Here is a 19,526-nt window from a genome sequence, read left to right on the forward strand (position 1 = left end):
TGACAGCTCTTTGATACTTTTGAGAAGTTGAGTTTTTAAAATCCAGTATTTAATAAATGTTTCAAAGATAGGATTGGTCCAAATAACCCAGCCTGCTATATTCTAGGAAACAGTCATTCACTTTTTAAAAAAAGTTTTTAACATAAGACCAATATAGCAATGAAAAATGAAAAAGAAAATTGCACATAATTCTGCCCGCCACTTTTTTTAACTTTTGTGAATATTCCTTTCCAGTATTTGATCATATGCAAACATTTTTTTTTTTACATAGATTATACCAATCTGGCATTTTCACAGCAATTTATCTGTATGTTTATTATTTGGGGGAATAGTAAACAAAGGCTAATGGCCAAAGAGGGAGAAAAACAAACACAAAAACAAAAACAAAGAAAAACCTGGGAAAGAACATTGAAACTGTAAATGTCTTCTTTTGGGAAAAAAACTTACACAAAGACGAGATCCAGCTCTTGCTCTTGCAATACTCTCCTTTTCCTTTTCAGATACCCTTCTCTGCACAGCCTGGAAATTATTTAAGGCTGCAGAGAAGTCATTCATGAGCCGTTCCTTCTGAAGTTTCTGCAGGCGCTAAGAAAAGTAAACAAGAACTTGAAATTTCATATTAACCCAGACTCATTTAGTTTAAATTCCCATTAAAGGAAAATTACCCACCCTAAAAGAAAAAGGGGGGAAAAAAAGAAGAGGAAAAAAAAAAACCAAATAAAAAAATCACACCATCTCCCCCACCCCAAGAATTTCCAACTAGGAAAAATTCCTCTGAAATAGACTTCCTCAAATCAATGAATTTGCTCTTTGTTAGCTCACATCCTGGTTAATACTACGTGCCAAGTCAGCATCTTCCTTCTTTCATTCTGACAAACCTGGGAAGTAGGTGTCATAAACTTTGTAAAGTAATCTCAGAGGGAATTGAAATTCAGAATTTTGGTGACCTGGAGAATCTAAAAGCAAAATAAATACTCAGGTTGAACTCAAAGAGAGATTGGTTTCTTGTCAACCTCTTTTATCAAAACTATATTCATCAATACTGCATTCACAGCTTTCCAAATAAATATGGAATAATGAGATTTAAAATCTTTGAAAAACTGCAAACTACTTTGTATATCTACAGGATACCTTTACCAAGCTTGCTGTTTCTATGTCTCAACAAATACATATTGAGAGCACCTGCTGTGTGCTGAGAACACAGACTAAAAACTCATCCCTGACCTCAAGCAGCTCACCAACTATTTGTAGATAAAGAATAGACATATAAGTAACAAAATCATTATGAGTAATTTCTATACCTAATTAGTACTATAGGACTTCAGAGGCAGGAATTATCAGTGAAGACTCAAGAGGTCAAGAAAGGCCATAAGAGGAAGGGAAAGTAAAGCATGAATTAGAAGGGATAAAACAAATTCAAGCAAGAGAATAGTAAGAGCAAAGGCATGGTGGCAGAAATTTGAAGGGCATCTATAAGGAGACAGTTTGGATGGAACCAGAGGTTTATTCTTGGAATACTAAAAGATAAAACTGGAAAGACAGGAAAGGGGCTACCATAGCAGATCCTAAATGTTAGGCTAAAGAGTCTGGGGTTCAACCTCTAAAGAACAAAACACAACAAAGATTTTCAAGCAGGGAACATGATGGGTACAAAATGGAAAGATTATTATGTGATAGTGTACGAAATGGAATTGAAAAGTGAAGTCAGAAAGATTTCTTTAATAGTCTAGGTTTAATACTAGGAGGACATGGAATCCATAGAGGGAACACAGGAAATGAATTTAAGAAACATTATAACAATGACTGGCTGTGGGGGAAAAGGCATAAAGACAAGATTCACTCAAAATTCAAGCCAAGGAGAATGACGGTAATATTGAATAAAAATTTAGATGAGAAACATTTTTACTCTTTCTGGGATTTTTATTTGTTGCATAAACAAAATAACAATAATAAAGGGGAAAAAGACATTGTTTCCCAATCTTATCCAAAAATATTCTTTTAAATATATCATAAATATATTCTATGTCACCAAACCCTTAAACTTATGAACTTTGATACATAATATACCATTAAGATAATACAGTAAATTTTACTTAAGCATTCCTGTTAGATTGTTCCCAGTTTTAACTACTATAAACAAAGCTAAAGTGAACCCTATTGTAACAACTAATACTTATACAGAGCTTACCATATATCAGTACTGTTTTAAGTGCTTTATATAATAACTCATTTAATCCATGCAACAACCTATAACGTATTATTATCATTATTATTATTTAAGATTTATTTTTTGTTTGTTTCTCTCCCCTTCCCCCCCCCCAACCCCCCGTTGTCTGTTCTCTGTGTCCATTTGCTGTGTGTTCTTCTGTGTCCACTTGCATTCTTGTCAGTGGCACCAGGAATCCGTATTTTAGTTGTGTCATCTTGTTGTGTCAGCTCTTTGTGTGTGCAGCGCCACTCCCAGGCAGGCTGCGCTTTCTTTCGCACAGGGTGGCTCTCCTTACGGGTTACAATCCTTGCACGTGGGCTCCCCTATGTGGGGGACACCCCTGCGTGGCAGGGCACTCCTTGCGCGCATCAGCACTGCGCGTGGGCCAGCTGCACACGGGTCAAGGAGGCCCGGGGTTTGAACCGCGGACCTCCCATGTGGTAGAAAGACGCCCTAACCACTGGGCCAAGTCCGTTTCCCTATAACGTATTATTATAGGTCCTACTTTACAGATAAGAAAACCAAGGAACAGAGAAATTAACTAATTTTCCCAAGGTTACACAATAAGTGGAAGATGTAGAATTGAAACCCAGGAAATTTGGATCCAGAGTATATACAGTTTATCTTTTTTCTTCCGAATTTTTTTCCCTTAGGACAAACTTGCCTAAGTGGGAATATTGGGGCACAATTTTTTTTTTAATTAGAGAAGTCGTAGGATTACAAAAACATGCAGAACTCCCATATAATCCCCTGTGATAGCTTGAATTTGGTGACTCCCAAAAAGGAATGATCATGCTTTTGAACTAATCCGTTCCTGTGGGTGTGGGATACTTTTGATTCACCGGACTATGTAAGTGAGGTGTGACTCAGGTTGAATCTCCATCCTCTTACTGGGTCTGATATAAGTGGAGACAGAGAGAGAGAGAGAGACAGAGACAGATGGAAAAGGAAGCTACCTTACTGACCCTGACATTTGAGAGAGAGGACTGCAGGAAAACAGAGAAGACTGGGAGAGGTCCTAGAGTCTGGAACCAAAGCCTGCAAGAGGCTGGGCCCACGGCGTAGCTGAAGGCTGAAGAGATGCGCTATGTGCCTGATAGTTCACAGTTGAACTCAGGAAGAAAGCAGAGCAGCTGAGACTAAGAGAGGAGGCCAGGTAAGAGATAAGCCCTATGCCTGGCTGCCCACAGCTGAGCTCCAAGAGGTGGTAGATTATGGAGGAGAAGGCAGGGACCTCTGTAGAGATTGGGGGCCATCTTCATCAAGTAACAGGACCCCAGAATCTCAATAGTAGCTGACTTTTGTGAAAACGCATCTCTGATGGTGCCTCGATTTGGGCATTTCGCAGCCTTGGAACTATAAGCTTTTACCCACATAAACATTCCACAAGTGAACTGATTTCTGGTACTTTGCATGGAGAGCTCATAGGCAAACTAAGGCAGAAATCTGTACCAGAAGAACGGCATCATGCTGCTTGCAAATGCCAAAAATGTTGGAATGGCTTATAAATGGGTAAGTATTTTTTGGAGCAACTATGAGATGCTTGATAGAAAAGGCCTAGATTGCTTTGAAGAGACCATTGGTAGGAATATGGACTCTAAAGTTATTTCTCATGAGGACTTAGAAATGCTGACCAGATGGAAAGTGATCCTTGCTTTATTTAAAGTGGCAGAGAACTTGGCAAAATTGACTCCTGATGTTAGATGGATGGCAAAATTTGAAAATGATAAGCTTGTCATTTGCCTGAGATTTCCAAATGTGAAAAATGCAGGCTGGCTTCTCCTTGCAGCTTATAGCAAAACAAGAGAGCAAAGAGATATGCTGAGAACTGAATTGCTGGGCAAAAAGAAACCAGAAATGATGGTTTGGGAAAACCTGAACTTTGGAAAACAAGCCCCCAGAGGATAGTGCTCCATGTGAGGACTTAGCTAAACCTAGAACTTGTGAGTCAGGATGGGAAATACAGTTACCCAGGAAGGACTTGTGGAAAGTCTTACTATCTGATGGCTTGGATCTCTGTGAACTGCAAGCAAAACCAATGAGCTATTTGTGAGATCTGTATGAATAAAACTGCCATCAGCCTGGACTAAAAGGAACAGGGAGGCGAGAGCTTCAAGGAAAAATGGCTTCAAGAGGAAAAGTGTGGAAGTTTAGGTCTGGAATTGGGACATCTCAGACCAGGAGAGGGACCCCATCCCTGCATGGGATGCAGTTGTCTGTTCTCTGTGTCTATTTGCTGTGTGTTCTTCTTTGTCCGCTTCTGTTGTTGTCAGCAGCACGGGAATCTGCCTACCATATGGGAGGTCCAGAGTTCAAACCCAGGGCCTCCTGACCCATGTGGTGAGCTGGCCCACATATAATGCTGATGCATGCAAGGAGTGCTGTGCCATAAAGGAGTGTTCCCCGCGTAGGGGAGCCCCATGTGCAAGGAGTGCGCCCCTCAAGGAGAGCCACCCGATGTGAAAAAAGTGCAGCCTGCCCAGAAGCGGTGCAGCACACACAGAGAGCTGGCACAGCAAGATGACGCTACAAAAAAGACACAGATTCCTGGTGCTGCTGACAAGAATGCAAGTGGATGCAGAAGAACACAGAGCGAATGGACATAGAGAGCAGACAACTGGGGGGGGGGCGGTGGAATCTGTGTTTCTTTTTGTTGCGTCATCTTGTTTCAGCTGTGTGCGTGGTGCCATTCCTGGGCAGGCTGAACTTTCTTTCGCACTGGGTGGCTCTCCTTATGGGGCACACTCCTTGCGCATGGGGCTCCCTACGCGGGGACACCCCTGCGTGGCACGGCACTCTTTGCACGCATCAGCACTGCGCGTGGGCCAGCTCCACATGGGTCAAAGAGGCCCGGGGTTTGAACCACGGACCTCCCATGTGGTAGACGAACGCCCTAACCACTGGGCCAAGTCCGCTTCCTTGGGCTGGCTTTTATAATGGGTATTTTATTTAGGGTAAAAGCTCACAGTTCTGAGGCTATGAAATGTTGAAATTAAGGTACAATCAAAGATACTTTCTCACCAGTCAGCTTTACTAGTGATCCTGGCATCCTGCCACGTGGCACTCAGTCATGTGGCAGGGCTCATCTCCTTAGCTGTGGGTGCTCCATGGGTCCAGCCCTAGGAAGCCTCTGTGTGTGCCTCTGTGTTCCTTCCGTTTCAAACTCCAGGACCTCAGCCTCTTTTTTTGATTTTAAGAAAAGAGTTTATTGTGTGGTCAGCCAGCAAGAAGACTGGAGGCTAGCCTCAGATTAGAGTCCCTGAACAAAATGGGCATTGGGGTTTTATACCACCTGGGGAAGGTGGGCTTGAGGGAGTGACTAAAGATGACATGAGGTACCACAGGCCAAGTCGTTTTGGGAAAGGTGGGTTTGAAGCTGTATGTACCCCAGAAAAACACATTCTTCAGGTTAATACATTCCTGTGAACCCATTTTAAGTACCTCTTGATGAGGCTACTTAGTTAAGATGTGACCCACTTCAATAAGGATAGGTCCTAACCCTATTACTAGAGTCCTTTATAAGAGGATGAAATTCAGTCAAAGAAAGAGAAAGCCAAAGAGAAAGCAGCCAGAAGCTAAAATGAACCCAGAAGAGACCAAGAGACAGTCATATGCCATGACATGTGACAGAGGAACCAAGGATTGGAGGCAACCAGTCTCAGAATTCCAAGTCTTCAGGAAGAAAGCATGACCTTGATAATGCCTTGATTAGGTCACTTTCCCGTCCTCAAAACCATGGGCAAAATAAATTCCCATTGTTCATGTTGAACCATTTCATGGTATTTGCTTGAGCAACTTAGGAAACTAAAACAGATGTTGAGCATCTTTTCATGTATATATTGGCCATTATATATCTTCTTTGGAGAAATGTCTATTCTAGTTTTTGTCCATTTTTTAACTGGATTGTCTTTTTGCTGTTGATTTGTTAGATTTCATTATACACTCTGATTAAACCTTATCAGTTTTAGGGTGATACTGGCCTCACAGAATGAGTTAGGGAGTATTCCTTCCTCTTCAACTTTTTTGAAGAGTTTGAGCAGAATTGGTGTTAATGCTTCTTGAAATGTTTGGTAAAATTCACCAGTGAAGGCTGGACTTTTATTTGTTGGGAGATCTTTGATTACTGGTTCAATCTATTTGCTTATTATTGGTTTGCTGAGATCTTCTATTTCTTTTTTATTCCCCCCTTCCTCCTCTCCCCACCCTACTGTTTTAGCTGTGCCCATTTGCTGGGTGAGTTCCTGTATCTATTTCTCTTTTTGTCTTCTCTTCTCATTTTTTTCTCCTCTAGGACTCACTGGGATTCGATCCTGAGGACCTCTGATGTGGAGAGAGGTTCCGTCACTTGCGCCACCTTAGTTCCTGGTGTCTGCTGGGCTTCACTTTGACTTTCCCCTTCATCTCTCTTTTGTTGCATCATTATCTTGCTCCGTGACTCACTTGCTTAGGCACTGGCTCACCACGGAGGCACTCAACTCGCCATGTGGACACTCATCTCGCTGCGCAGGTACTGCCTTGCCGCGTGGGCACTCGGCTCACCATGCAGGCACTGACTCACCACGCAGGCATGCTTTCTTTTTCTTTTTTTACCAGGAAGCCCCAGGGATCAAACCCAGGTTCTATTTCTTTTTGTGTCATGTCAGTGTGTGGAATTTGTTTCTAGGAATTTTTCCATTTCATCTAGGTTATCTACTTGTTGGTATACAGTTGTTCACGGTCTTCTCTTAAAATCCTCTTTATTTCTATGGGGTTAATAGTAATGTCCCAGAAAGCGGATTTGGCCCAACGGATAGGGCGTCTGCCTACCACATGAGAGGTCCAAGGTTCAAACCCAGGGCCTCCTGACCCATGTGGTGAGCTGGCCCATTAACAGTGCTGATGCGTGCAAGGAGTGCTGTGCCAGCAGGGGTGTCCCCCGCGTAGGGGAGCCCCACATGCAAGGACTGTGCCCCGTAAGGAGAGCCGCCCAGCACAAAAAAAGTACAGCCTGCCCAGAAATGGCACCACACACATGAAAAGCTGATGTAGCAAGATGATACATGAAAAGCTGATGTAGCAAGATGATGCAACAACAAGAGACATGGATTCCTGGTGCCACTGACAAGAATACAGGTGGGCATAGAAGAACACGCAGTGAATGGACACAGAAAGCAGACAACTGTAGGTTGGGGTGGGGAAGGGGAAAGAAATAAAAATAAATCTTAAAAAAAAATAGTAATATCCCCCCTTTCGTTTATAATTTGTTATTTATGTCTTCTCTTTTTTCAAAAGTTTGTCCATTTTACTGATCTTTTAAAAGAACCAACTTTGGTTTTGTCATTTCTATCGTTTTTTTTTCATTCTCTATTTATCTCCACTTTAATATTTGTTAGTTCCTTCCTTCTGCTTGCTTTGGTGTAAGTTTGCTCTTCTTTTTCTAGATCCTCCACTTGTGAGGTTAGGTTTCTGATTTGAGATCTTAATTTTTTTTTTTAATATAAGCATTTAGAGCTATAGATCACCCTTTGAGCACTGACTTTTTTTTTTTTCCTGCATCCCATAAGTTTTGATATGTTGTTTTTGTTTTCATTTGACTCAAGATATTTTTGAATCTGCCTTGTAATTTCTTCTTTGATTCATTGTTGTTTAAGAGTCCATCTGAAATCACAAAACCCAAAAGAGAAAGGAGAGACTGGCAGATGCAGCCATGTGCCCTGCCATGTGACAGAAGAGCCAGGATCGCCAGTAGCCAGCCCCGGAATACTGGTCTTCAGGAAGAAAGCATCACCTTGATGATACCTTGATTTGGACACTCTCCTGGCCTCAAAACTGTGAGCAAAAAAATTTCTATTGTTTAATCTGACCCATTTCATGGTATTTGCTTTAAGCAACCTAGGAAACTGAAACAGTATATTTAGGGCCTCTGCCACTAGGTGCATATATAACTGTCATGTCTACTTGTTGAATTGCCCCTTTGTCATTATATAATGACCTTCTTTGTCCCTCATACCTGTTTTTAACATCGTCTATTTTATCTGTTATTAGTGTAGCTACAGCTCTCTTTTAGTTACTATTTGCATGGTATTTTTTTTCCATCCTTTCACCTTCAACCTACTTGTATCTCTGCATTTAGGGTGAGTCTTTTGTAAATGGTATATAGATTATAGGTGGTTCATGCTTTTTATCCATTTTGCCAATCTCTGCCTTCTGACTGGAGATTTTGATCCATTTACATTTAAAATACTACTTATAATGTAGGCTTTCTTGGGTCATTTTGCTATTTGTTCTTTGTGTGTGTGATGGTGTGAAGCTGTATGTACCCTGAAAGATATGTTCTTAAATTTAACCCATTCCTATGGATGTTTACCCAGTCATTATAAGTAGGATCTTTTTTTTTCTTTCTTTCTTTTTTTTTTTTTTTTTGAGGTTTTGGGGCTGGGGATTGAATCTGGGACCTCGTATGCAGGAAGCTGGCGCTCAACCACTGAACCACATTGGGCTCCCCTGGGTTGATACTTTCATTTGTTTGCTGATTATTTGTTTTTGTTTTCAGGAGGCACTGGGGACTGAACCTGGGACCTCCCATGTGGTAAGCAAGTGCTCAACGGCTTGAGCCACATCTGCTCCCCAAGTAGGACCTTTTGATGAGGCTACTTCAGTTAAGGTATGACCCACCTCATTCAGGATGGGTCTTAATCCTCTTCCTGGAGTTCTTTATAAACAGACTGAAGAGGGAGAGAAAGGAGAAAGAGAGAGCGAGCGAGCCATGAAAGCAAGAAGGTGAAGTAAACAAAACCCCAAAGAGAAGGGAAAGACAAGCACATTTCGCCATGTGATTTGCCATGAGGCAGAGGAGCAAAGAATCAGCAGCAGCCAGTCTTTGGGAAGAAAGTATTGCCTTGATGATGCCTTAATCTGGACATTCTCATGGCCTCAAACTGTAAGCTATTAAATTCCCATTGTTCCAGCAAAGCCATTTAATGGTAATTGCTTTCAGCAACCTAGGAAACTAAAAACAGTATTATCATACCTTTTTTGCCCCTCATTTCTTCTGTTAATGCCTACTTTCATATTTATCTGATGTTTTGTATTGTTCCATTTGGAGCCCTTTCTCATTTCTTTCTGTATATATTTTTCATATATTTTATTTGTAGTGACCATAGGACTTAAATTTAGCATCCTAAATCCATAACGATCATGTTTGATTTAATACAACTTAACTTCACCAGCATATACATATACTATTCCTAAACCTCTCCAAACCCCCACTTTCCTGTTGCACTTGTTACAAATTTTATCTTTATATATTGTAGTCCAAAACCATGGATTTATCATTACTTTTTATGCACTTGCATTTTCGAACTTATAAAAAGCAAAAAGTGGAGTTACATTACCAAAAAAAACAATGCGATAGTACTGGCATATATAATTACCCAGAGTTCTTTATTCCACTCGGATCCACTGTCTAGTGGCCTTTCTTTTCCGTCTGAAGAACTCCCTTTGGCACTGCTTGTTGGACAGGTATAGTGGTGATGAACCCCTTTGGCTTTTGTTTATTTGGGAATGTCTTTATCTTTCCTCACTTTTAAGAGACAGTCTCGTATAAAATTCTTGGTTGGCAATTGTTTTCTTTCAGCACTTTAAATATTTCATCCCACTGCCTAAATTTTGCCTCCATGGTTTCTGATGAAATTGGCACTTAAACTTATTGGAACTCCCTTGTACATAATATGCTGTTTTTCTCTTGCAGCTTTTCACTCTCTCCTTATTCTTAGCATTCAACAGTTTGACTCCTATATGTCTGGGCATAGTTCTTCTCAAGTTTATCCTGTTTGGGGGTTCACTGGGCTTCTTGAAAGTAAATACTCATGGCTTTATTAAATTTAGGAAGTTTTCCACTATTATTTCTTTGAATATTCCTTCTTCTGTCCCTTTCTCTCTTTATTCTTCTTCTGGGACTCTCATAATAAGTATATTAATATACTCGATGGTGTCCCATAGATCTCTTAGGCTCTGTTCACTTTTTTTTCCATCCTTTTTTCTTTTGGCTTTTTTTTAAAAAATTTCTCCTCCCCCCCACCCCCCAAGCTGTCTGCTCTCTGTGTCCATTCGCTCTGTGTTCTTCTGCATCCGCTTGCATTCTTGTCAGCAGCACCAGGAATCTGTGTCTTTTTTGTTGCTTCATCTTGCTGTGCCAGCTCTCTATGGGTGCAGCACCACTTCTGGGCAGGCTGCACTTTTTTCACATTGGGTGGCTCTCCTTGAGGGGTGCACTCCTTGCACATGGGGCTCCCCTACGCGGGGAAGACTCCTTTATGGCACAGCACTCCTTGCATGCATCAGCACTATATGTCGGCCAGCTCACCACATGGGTCAGGAGGCCCTGGGTTTGAACTCTGGACCTCCCATATGGTAGGCAGATGCTCTATCCATTGAGCCAAATCTGCTTCCCTTGGCTCTTCACTTTGAATCATTTCAATTGTCTTGTCTTCCAGGTCCCTGGTTATTTCTTCTGGTAGCTCCAAACTGCTGTTGAAACCCTCTAGGGAATTTTTCATTTCAGTTATTGAGGTCTTCAACTCCAGTAATGTTTGGTTCCTTTTTAAAATGTCTACCTCTTTATTGAGATTGTCATATTGTTCATTTATTGTTTTCATGATATCCTTTAGTTTTTTTCTCTGTGTTTTCCTTTATATCCTTGAGCAAACGAGGATCATTTTTTTTAAGTCTTTGTCCGGTATGTCTCCAAAGCATGGTATTCTTCATTGATAGTTTCTGGACTTTTATCTGATTCCTTTGGCAAGGCTATCATTTCCTGTTTCTTATTTTGTCTTATATTTGGTTACACACTGTACATTTTAATATTTTAAAGTGTTAACTTTGGGATTTAGGCCTTAAACTGTCTGTTCCTTAAATCTGTATTCCTGCTAGTGATATGACAGAGATTTCCTTGAGTGCCAGGAGCTAACAAAACAAATCAATGCAAAAACACCTTTCAGAATCTTTGTAAATTGGCTCTGCCTTGGCTGGTGCTTTCCTTCAAAGTTTAGCCCTCTCATCAGGAAGATCATCCCATGGCAATGTGAAGTACAGAGTTTTCTCCCTCTTTCCTGAGGCTCCCTCTTGTTCTTATGCTTGCTTGTGGCCTTAAGAATTCCCTCAGGGGAAGGATAGCATGGCAAGGCCTGAATGGCATACATGTGGGTGGGCAGGCACATAAGACCCCTTCAGCTCCAGTGTCTGTGCATTCCACATCAACCCCCACCCCTGCCTCAGCCCTGTGGCAGAGGCCAATGAAGACACTTAGGCCCAGAAAGATGAAGTGACTAACCCAAGGTCACACAGTGTCAGGAGAATGGAATCCAGACCTGATTTCCTTATTGACCTGCACTGTCTTACGGCTATGTGAGTGAATTCAACACCACCCATTTTACAGAGGAAGCCACTGAGCCATGGAGCAACTGACTGGGAATATTCCATCATCCCATCCCTGGAGCCTCACACATGACTCTTCTCTTCCCACTCGAATGACTGCAAATTGGTTAATGGATTTAAGTAGGTTGGGAAGGTTTGATTGAGTGATTGTGCACCTACTGGGAAGTCTATGTCCTGGTCACCTGGCCTGTGTGAGATGATAAACTCCATGAGGGCACAGGCCATCTTATTCATGGTTATATCTTCATCACCAGGGGCAGAGGCACTCATAAATTCTTGAAGGTAGGAGCATGTCTTATAATTATATCCTATAGTGACGAGCATAGTAAAAGTTGCTCAAAAAACACATATTCAATGAAGACAAGAGGGAGAGGGAAGAAGGCACCTCTGCAGAAACATTATGGTTAAGAGTGTGACCCTGGACCCATCCTGCTGAGGCCTGAATTCTGACTCAACCACTTACTAACTGAATGACTTTGACTGGATTGCTGGTTGTCCCAAACCCATTTATTGAAGAAGAAGAAGAAGGAGCAAGAGCAGGATCCTTTCATCTATTTTTTCCTCATCCATTTGAAAGTGGCTTATTCTTTTGAATATCACATCCTCAGATATAGTAAATCTCCATTTCAGAGAATGGATTTGATGTTTGGATGCAGCCAAGTCATTGCTGAGAAGCTGTGAGTAGAAATACGTTATGTAAAGCAATCTGGGATTAGAACTCACAGCAAGACTCCAAATGATAAGATTGCTGCACTTGCTGGTTCAGCTCTATGGCTAGCTCTGGAGATATCTCCAAAGCAGATCCTGACATAGGGACTACTTTGAAGGGGACATTATTTCTTTGGAAGGATTAATTCCATGTTGTTCAAAAATAAATGAATAGGGAAGGGGATCTGGCTCAACTGATAGAGCATCTGCCTACCACAAAGGAGGACCAGGGTTCAAACCCAGGGCCTCCTGGCCCGTGTGGTGAGCTGGCCCACACACAGTGCTGATGCGCGCAAGGAGTGCCGTGCCATGTAGGGGTGTCCCCCGCATAGGGGAGCCCCACGGGAAAGGAGTGTGCCCCTCAAGGAGAGCCGCCCCGTATGAAAAAAGCGCAGCCGCACAGAGAGCTGACGCAGCAAGATGACACAACAAAAAGAGACACAGATTCCTGGTGCCACTGACAAGAATACAGGTGGACACAGAAGAACCCACAGTGAATGGACACAGAGAGCAGACAAGGCGGGACAGGGAAGAGGAGAGAAATAAATTTTTAAAAATAAGAAATCTTTAAATAAATAAATAAATAAATGAATAGGGAGCGGATGTAGCTCAGTGGTTGAGCACCTGCTTCCCACATACAAGATCCCAGATTCAATCTCTGGTGCCCCTTAAAAACTTGAAAAAAAAAAGAATCGCCCCATTTATAGGAATTCCAATGCTCCTTTGACTCCCTATGAAATAGACTTCTCCCCCTCCTAGGTGCTACTTTAAGACTTTAAAGCAGGTGATATTTTGCCCCAGGCCACTTTGACTTGTTTCTTACGAGTCTTTAGCTAATCCCTATTTCTGCTTGCAGGGCAAGTTCCGGGAGGGTGAGCCAGATATGAGTTTCCTATCTCATAGACTGGCACTGACATACGGGCACCCCAGTATGCACACAGAGGTTATTCTGCACCCTCCAAACAGGGCCAGGGACCCACACTGGGAGCAAAGCCACACCAAGGTAGGGTGGGACAGGAGCCAGTGAGATTGCCACAAGCTTCTCCTACCGTTTTCAAAGCTGTAATTTATTGATTTGGTACTTGCCAATTATAGCAACCCTATACTTGTTTTCTGGCATTTTGAAGAAAATAGCTCTACTAGATTTTGCTAGTTGTTCAAAGCTTCTGTGGGGGAACAGCATCCTGGAGCATCTTATGCCACCATCATGGTCCTCAGCACAAATTTTTTTTTACAGTATCCATCACATCATCAGTTTAGTTAAGGGGTTTGGGTAGAACACAAGGAAGTCAGTATAAGACATGTTAAATTTTAGATGAAGGCAGTATATTTAAGAGGGAATGTGAGGCTAGGACTTGCCAGTATTGGTCAAGTATTTAAGGGCTTAGGGATTAGGGGTGGAAAAAGATATGGGGATCATGCTCATAATGACGACAGAGTAAATCATAAAAGTAAATATTTCTCCCCTGAGGGAGAAATGAGAATTGTAGAATGAGAATTGGAAGATCAATGGCAAAGCCTTGGCAGGGGGGGCAGGGGGTGCCCAATTCTAAGACGATAAAGAGCCAGGTGAGGAGGATTATCCTGGAGTGAGAGATAAATAAGCTGGTATGTCCCCCACAGCTGGGGGACAAAAAGAAAAGTTGTGGTGATTTGAAACTGTATGTACCCCAGAAAATCATATTCTTAAAGCTAATCCATTCCTGTGGATGTTACTGTAAGTAGGACCTCTGATGAGGTTACTTCAGTTAAGGTATGACTCCAGGGTGGGTCTTAATCCTCTTACTAGAGTCCTTTATAAGAGAATATAATTCAGAAAAGAGATAGGAAGTCATGGAAGCAAGAAGCTGAAAGCAATGAAACCTAGAGAGAAGGGAGAGACTAGCAGATGCCAGCAGATGCCTTGCCATGTGACAGGAGTCCAAGATCAACAGCAGCCAGTCTTCTGGAAGAAAGCATTGTCTTGATGATGCCTTGACTGGAACATTCTTACAGCCTCAACTGTAAGTTAATAAATTCCCACTGTTAAAAACTAATCCAGGGTAGCAGATGTGGCTCAAGCAGTTGGGCACCCTCCTCCTACATGGAAAGACCCAAATTCGGTTCCTAGTGCCTCCTAAAGAAGATGAGCAGACAACGAGTTGACACAATGAGGAGACACAACGATCAGGGAGCAGATGTGGCTCAAGTGGTTGGGTGCCCACCTCCCACATGGAATTTCCTGGGTTCGGTTCCCAGTGTCTCCTAAAGAAGGCAAGCAGACATAGTAAGCACACAACGAGCGTAAAACGAGCCAACAGATGAGGAGCTATCTCGGGGCACAGGGGAATAAATAAATAAATCTTAAAAAAAAGTCCATTTTATGGTATCTGCTCTGAGCAGCCTAGGAAACTAAAACAAAAGGGGATCATGGAAAGAAGAAGTAAGTTTCAATGAAGATAGGATGGGGAAACAGTGTGGCTCAACTGATAGAGCACCCGCCTACTACATGGAGGGTCCACGGTTTGATACCCAGGGCCTCCTGACCCTTGTGGTGAGCTGACCCACGCACAGTGCTGATGCGTGCAAGGAGTGCCATACCACACAGGGGTGTCCCCTGCATAGTGGAGCCCAATGCGCAAGGAGTACACCCCAAAGGAGAGCCACCCCGTGCGAAAAAAGCACAGCCCACCCAGGAGTGGCACCACAAACATGGAGAGGTGACGCAGCAAGATGACGCAACAGAAAAAAAAAAGTGAGTTTCCCGCTGCCACATGACAAGAATGTAAGTGGACACAGAAGTACACAAAGCGAATGGACACAGAGAGCAGACAATGGGGGGAAGGGGAGAGAAATAAATAAAATAAATCTTTAAAAAAAAAGAAGATGGGCAAGAGGATCAAAGAAACAAAAAAGAGAAAAGTAATAAAAAACTGAATCTGCCACTTAGAAGATCATTGATGATAGGATCTAAGCATGGAAATTAAATACTGAAAGTTGGATATATGGTTTGACTTATAAGACAGTAGAGAAAAGATGGATGATGAGGCTAAAATTAGTTAGATGAGGAAAGAGTTGAAAGGAAAAAAGAGCACTCAGCACAATAGGAGAAGGGAATCATAGAATTATATTTCACCAGTGTGACTGTGATGAAGATCTATATTTTGTCTTATTAATGATCCAAGCTAATGGAAGGGAACAATGGCATGCATAATCTAAAAATAACTTCTATTTGGTTTTAGAATACATTAGATGCATTTTTTTTCATAGATTTAATTTTCTATTTATAGTTTGCTTAGGCTACTATTTAACTCTTAAGTACTTCCAACATTCTGTTTGCATCAGACCCTTAGACTCCTTTTTATTACTATTAAAACTGTCTACAAGTAAGTGTTTCCTAAGTGCATAGTTAGGCAAAAGAAAGGGACAATTTGGAAACAATTTCAAGATACTGGAGGGTAAGGGGTGCACTGTAAGTTGAAATATCAGCATGAGTAACAACTAAAACAAAGAGTCCATACATGGATAACTAAAGGGTGATTACATTAAGATTACTTTTATCATACCTACTTTGTAGAAGGATGACAAAGCATCTAGTTCTACTTATCTTTCCTAGAATTCAGCAGTTCTGTTCCTTCCTTTTGTGCAAGAGGGCACTCAAACTCCAAAGACTGAACATATGCTTCATTAAACAGCGTGCCAGGTATGAAAAACTAGTGTTTGTCAAACTTTTTTTGATGAGTACTGTGGCAGTTTGATATTATTTATGAATTCCAAAAAGAGATATAGATTATGTTTGTAAAGTGGTCAGTTCCTCTGGGCATGATACCCTTTGATCAATTTAAATCCAAAGGCTCTCCTGTTACTTGATTAAATCAAGATTAGGGCCTTGATTCGACCAAGTCATTAGGGGATGCAGGGTTGAGTTCCTACCCCCTTGGTGGGCTGATAAAATAGACTCTCACACAGGAGTAGATACATAGAGAAGATATGCAGGTATAGAGAGAGCTCCATAGACACAGCAGAAGAGAGAACTTGATCCTGGGGCTCGGGAGAGAGATGAGCCATTTTCCTGATAGTTTACAGCGGACCTCATAAAGAGACCAGAGCAGCTGAGTACAGGAAGAAACGAGCCCTCCAGTCTCCAGCTGAAATCGGAAGAAGCTGGGCCCACTGAGCCTTAAGAGAGAAGACGGCTGAACCCTTGCAGACATTGCCTGCCATCTCACTTCAACAGACTTTGGGTAAGGAAGTACCTCGAATTGGACTCTTTTGGGCCTTGTGACTGTAAGCTTCCTCCCCAAATAAATACCCTTTAAAAAAGCCAATAGATTTCTGGTACTTTGAATCAGCACCCCTTTGGCTGACTAATACAGGTACCATGGTAAGAATCTGACATCATGACACAGTACCATATGCACATATAAGCATGAAACAAAAGTTTCATATAACAGTATCTACTCTTATTATGTTATTCATTTTGAGTTTTCTACTCATTAATATAATATATTATTATTAATAGTACCAGTGACTACAACATATTGAGTGCCTACTAATACCAGGCACTTTGCTAGTTATGGTACATACATTCTTTCTATTGTCCCCATTTTACAGATAAGGAAACATGTTCAGAGAAAGTCTATCTAGTACCAACAGGGGAGTTATTTCTGTTTCATACACTGCCTTTCCATTAAAACAAAATCCTTTCCTATTAAAAAAAAAAAAGAAAATACCAACCTGTTCTGAAGTAGATAAGGGAAGGGGCAAGGACCCTAACTCCTTCAGCAATTCATTTGTTTCCTTGGCAAGCTGATTTGTAGAGTGTTGTAACTGTTGCCTAAGAGAGAAAAGACATGTTTCAAGATATTTTCACTCCTTGAGAGCTGTTATAATCAGCATCATTTTGTTTTCAGAGTGTCTCACAATGCAGGGAATGAAAGAGCATTTGAAGAAATTGACTCCTAGATGCCAAGGTTCAAAACAGAATTCCAGAAGCAGCTAAACCAAGGACCTAGCCAACTCTGGATTCTGAATCTCAAAATAAGAGAAGGGCTGGAACTAAAGGGCCTTGGTTCAAAAAAGCACTGACCCATTGAGTAAAAAAAAAAAAAAAAAAAATTCCACAGGGAGCTGATATAGTTCAGTGGTTATACTCACATACAAGGTCCCAGGTAAAAGCCCAGACCTCCTAAAAAAACGAAAACTAAAACAACCTTAAAAAGTAAAGTGATACCAAAATGCTTAAAAAAAAAAAACAGAATTCCAGAGATACTGCTCAGTCAAACCTACTTGAAGGCATCTTCACATTACTGAGTACAATGAACCTGCCTCAATGAAACCTGCTGTAGGAAGCAAAGATCAGGAATTTATCTCTTCTGGGGAGAAAAGAAAAATATATCCATCAGTTCTGATAGAAATATTAAAAGAGCAATTGCCACCCTCACCTAAATCTAATATTTTTAACATACTGAACTCCCTTGCAAAACTTGCAGATTGAATTGCCCAAGAGTTCTGCACAGTCAGAGTCCACTGATTAGAGATAGAATCCAGGCCCAGGTGGTTGGATGAAATGTGCATCAAAAGCATAGCTTCCTACCCTAAAGAACAACTTCCAAAAATCTACTTCCACGTTCTTGCATAAAGCTAATTCTTTGCATTTTTATCCTTGGCTCCCTACTTACCCTTTATTCTTGACTGACTCTTCTCTACAAAACAAAGAAGGCTATGTTGCTTACATAGGAAGGGAAGGAAAATAAAGAGGGAAGAGTATGGAATGTATTAGGTGAAACTGGTTTCTTCTACTCTCCGGCCATTTCTACAAAAATTTTAAAGGAGAACAGAGAAATCACAGTACTAATTAATATTTTTCATTGCACAGAGATGTCCAGGATTTAAAAATAAATAAGTAAGGGAAGTTATTTTAACAGAGAGTCAACCAGGAGCCTGACCATCTCAGATAATACTAACAGTTTCCATTTATCCTATTTCACATCTCACTGGAAAAAGTTCAAAGTAGTAAGTCATTCTCTCACTTCAAAATGTCTGAGACAAAAAAAAAATGAGACAGGAAACAAAGAAAAGTGTTCAGTATATTTTAGAGATGAAGAACAGAACTTCTAAAAGCACAAATGTAGTCAATAAGATATGATAAAAAGAATCAGGAGTCTCTATTACAAGTTTACTTTTCTCTCTCAGGCTCCCCTTGGGCCATTCTGAATAAATTTTCAATTATATATTTGCAACTAGACTCAATCAGTTCTGCAGATCATCACGAGTTCTATGCCAACAAGGAGGCTCACTTAGGCAATGCTACAGAAAGATTATAGTTTAAGTAGTAGGGGTTCCCTTCTTAACTTGCCTAAATTCTTCTGTTACACTACCCAGGGGAAGAAAGAACCAGAGTTCAAAGACTTTGAGAGTCAGCAGAGATTACAACCCATGACTGTATTTTGTTGCCCCTCTTCTAGATCTATTACTCACGTCCCACTGCCTCTCATTTTGACTTCACAAAGACCTGAAACCTAAGCTTCTATGCAGCAAGGGCATTGAGTATGTCCTCAAAGGGCACTCACAAAACCCAACCTTGTTAGGAAGCTACTCACAGATTTTCCTGTAGTTTGCTTGAGTCCTGCTTAGTTCCTAGTTGGCTCATCAAGTTCTTAATCTGAGCAGCTGAGGAGAGGGGAGAAAAAATTTTCTTTTAAAGAAATGTACATTCATCATGAGCACCTACTTCACAGATCACTGGCATCTTTTCATATCCTAAAAAAGTACATGCAACTAAAAGAAAGCATGCTATGTATGACCAAAACCTTGGCAGAGAGAGGTTGAGAGGTGAAGAATTTTCTTATTTGTCTGTTTTTTTTATTATTATTGAAATAATGAAAATGTTCTAATAATTATTGAAATGATGAATAATCACTAATTTTTCCAGATCACCCACAGCACTGGCTAAAAATTTTATCACCTTTGGAAGAGCCTTGTTACCAAATATCAAATAATGACATTAAGAACTTTAAATCCTATTTTTTATATAACACTTATGCAACCCAAAGTTTCTTTAAAATAAATAAATAAAACTTTAAATCCACTGAAATACAATAATTCTTCTATGGCAAACATTTTTGGAAAGACAATGTACATTTATTATTGAAAATAAGATACCATTCATTAAGCACCTCTATGTGCCAGGCACTATACTAGGAACTTGTATATA

At 40.9% G+C, this 19,526-nt stretch overlaps 1 protein-coding gene across 1 annotated transcript in view; it reads right to left on the bottom strand.

The window, feature by feature from the left end:
* Nucleotides 1-19,526, bottom strand: part of STX12 (syntaxin 12) — a 50,182-nt gene that overhangs the window by 18,865 nt on the left and 11,791 nt on the right. The window contains exons 2-4 of the mRNA XM_004455712.4: nt 18,913-18,982; nt 17,048-17,147; nt 448-585 (exon numbers count right to left, since the gene is read on the bottom strand). Coding sequence (XP_004455769.1) covers nt 448-585; nt 17,048-17,147; nt 18,913-18,982 — 308 coding nt within the window. The remainder of the gene's footprint in view (nt 1-447; nt 586-17,047; nt 17,148-18,912; nt 18,983-19,526) is intronic.

The sequence above is a fragment of the Dasypus novemcinctus genome, chromosome 9 (genome assembly GCF_030445035.2).
Source record: "Dasypus novemcinctus isolate mDasNov1 chromosome 9, mDasNov1.1.hap2, whole genome shotgun sequence".
In the NCBI taxonomy this organism is placed as follows: Eukaryota; Metazoa; Chordata; class Mammalia; order Cingulata; family Dasypodidae; genus Dasypus; species Dasypus novemcinctus.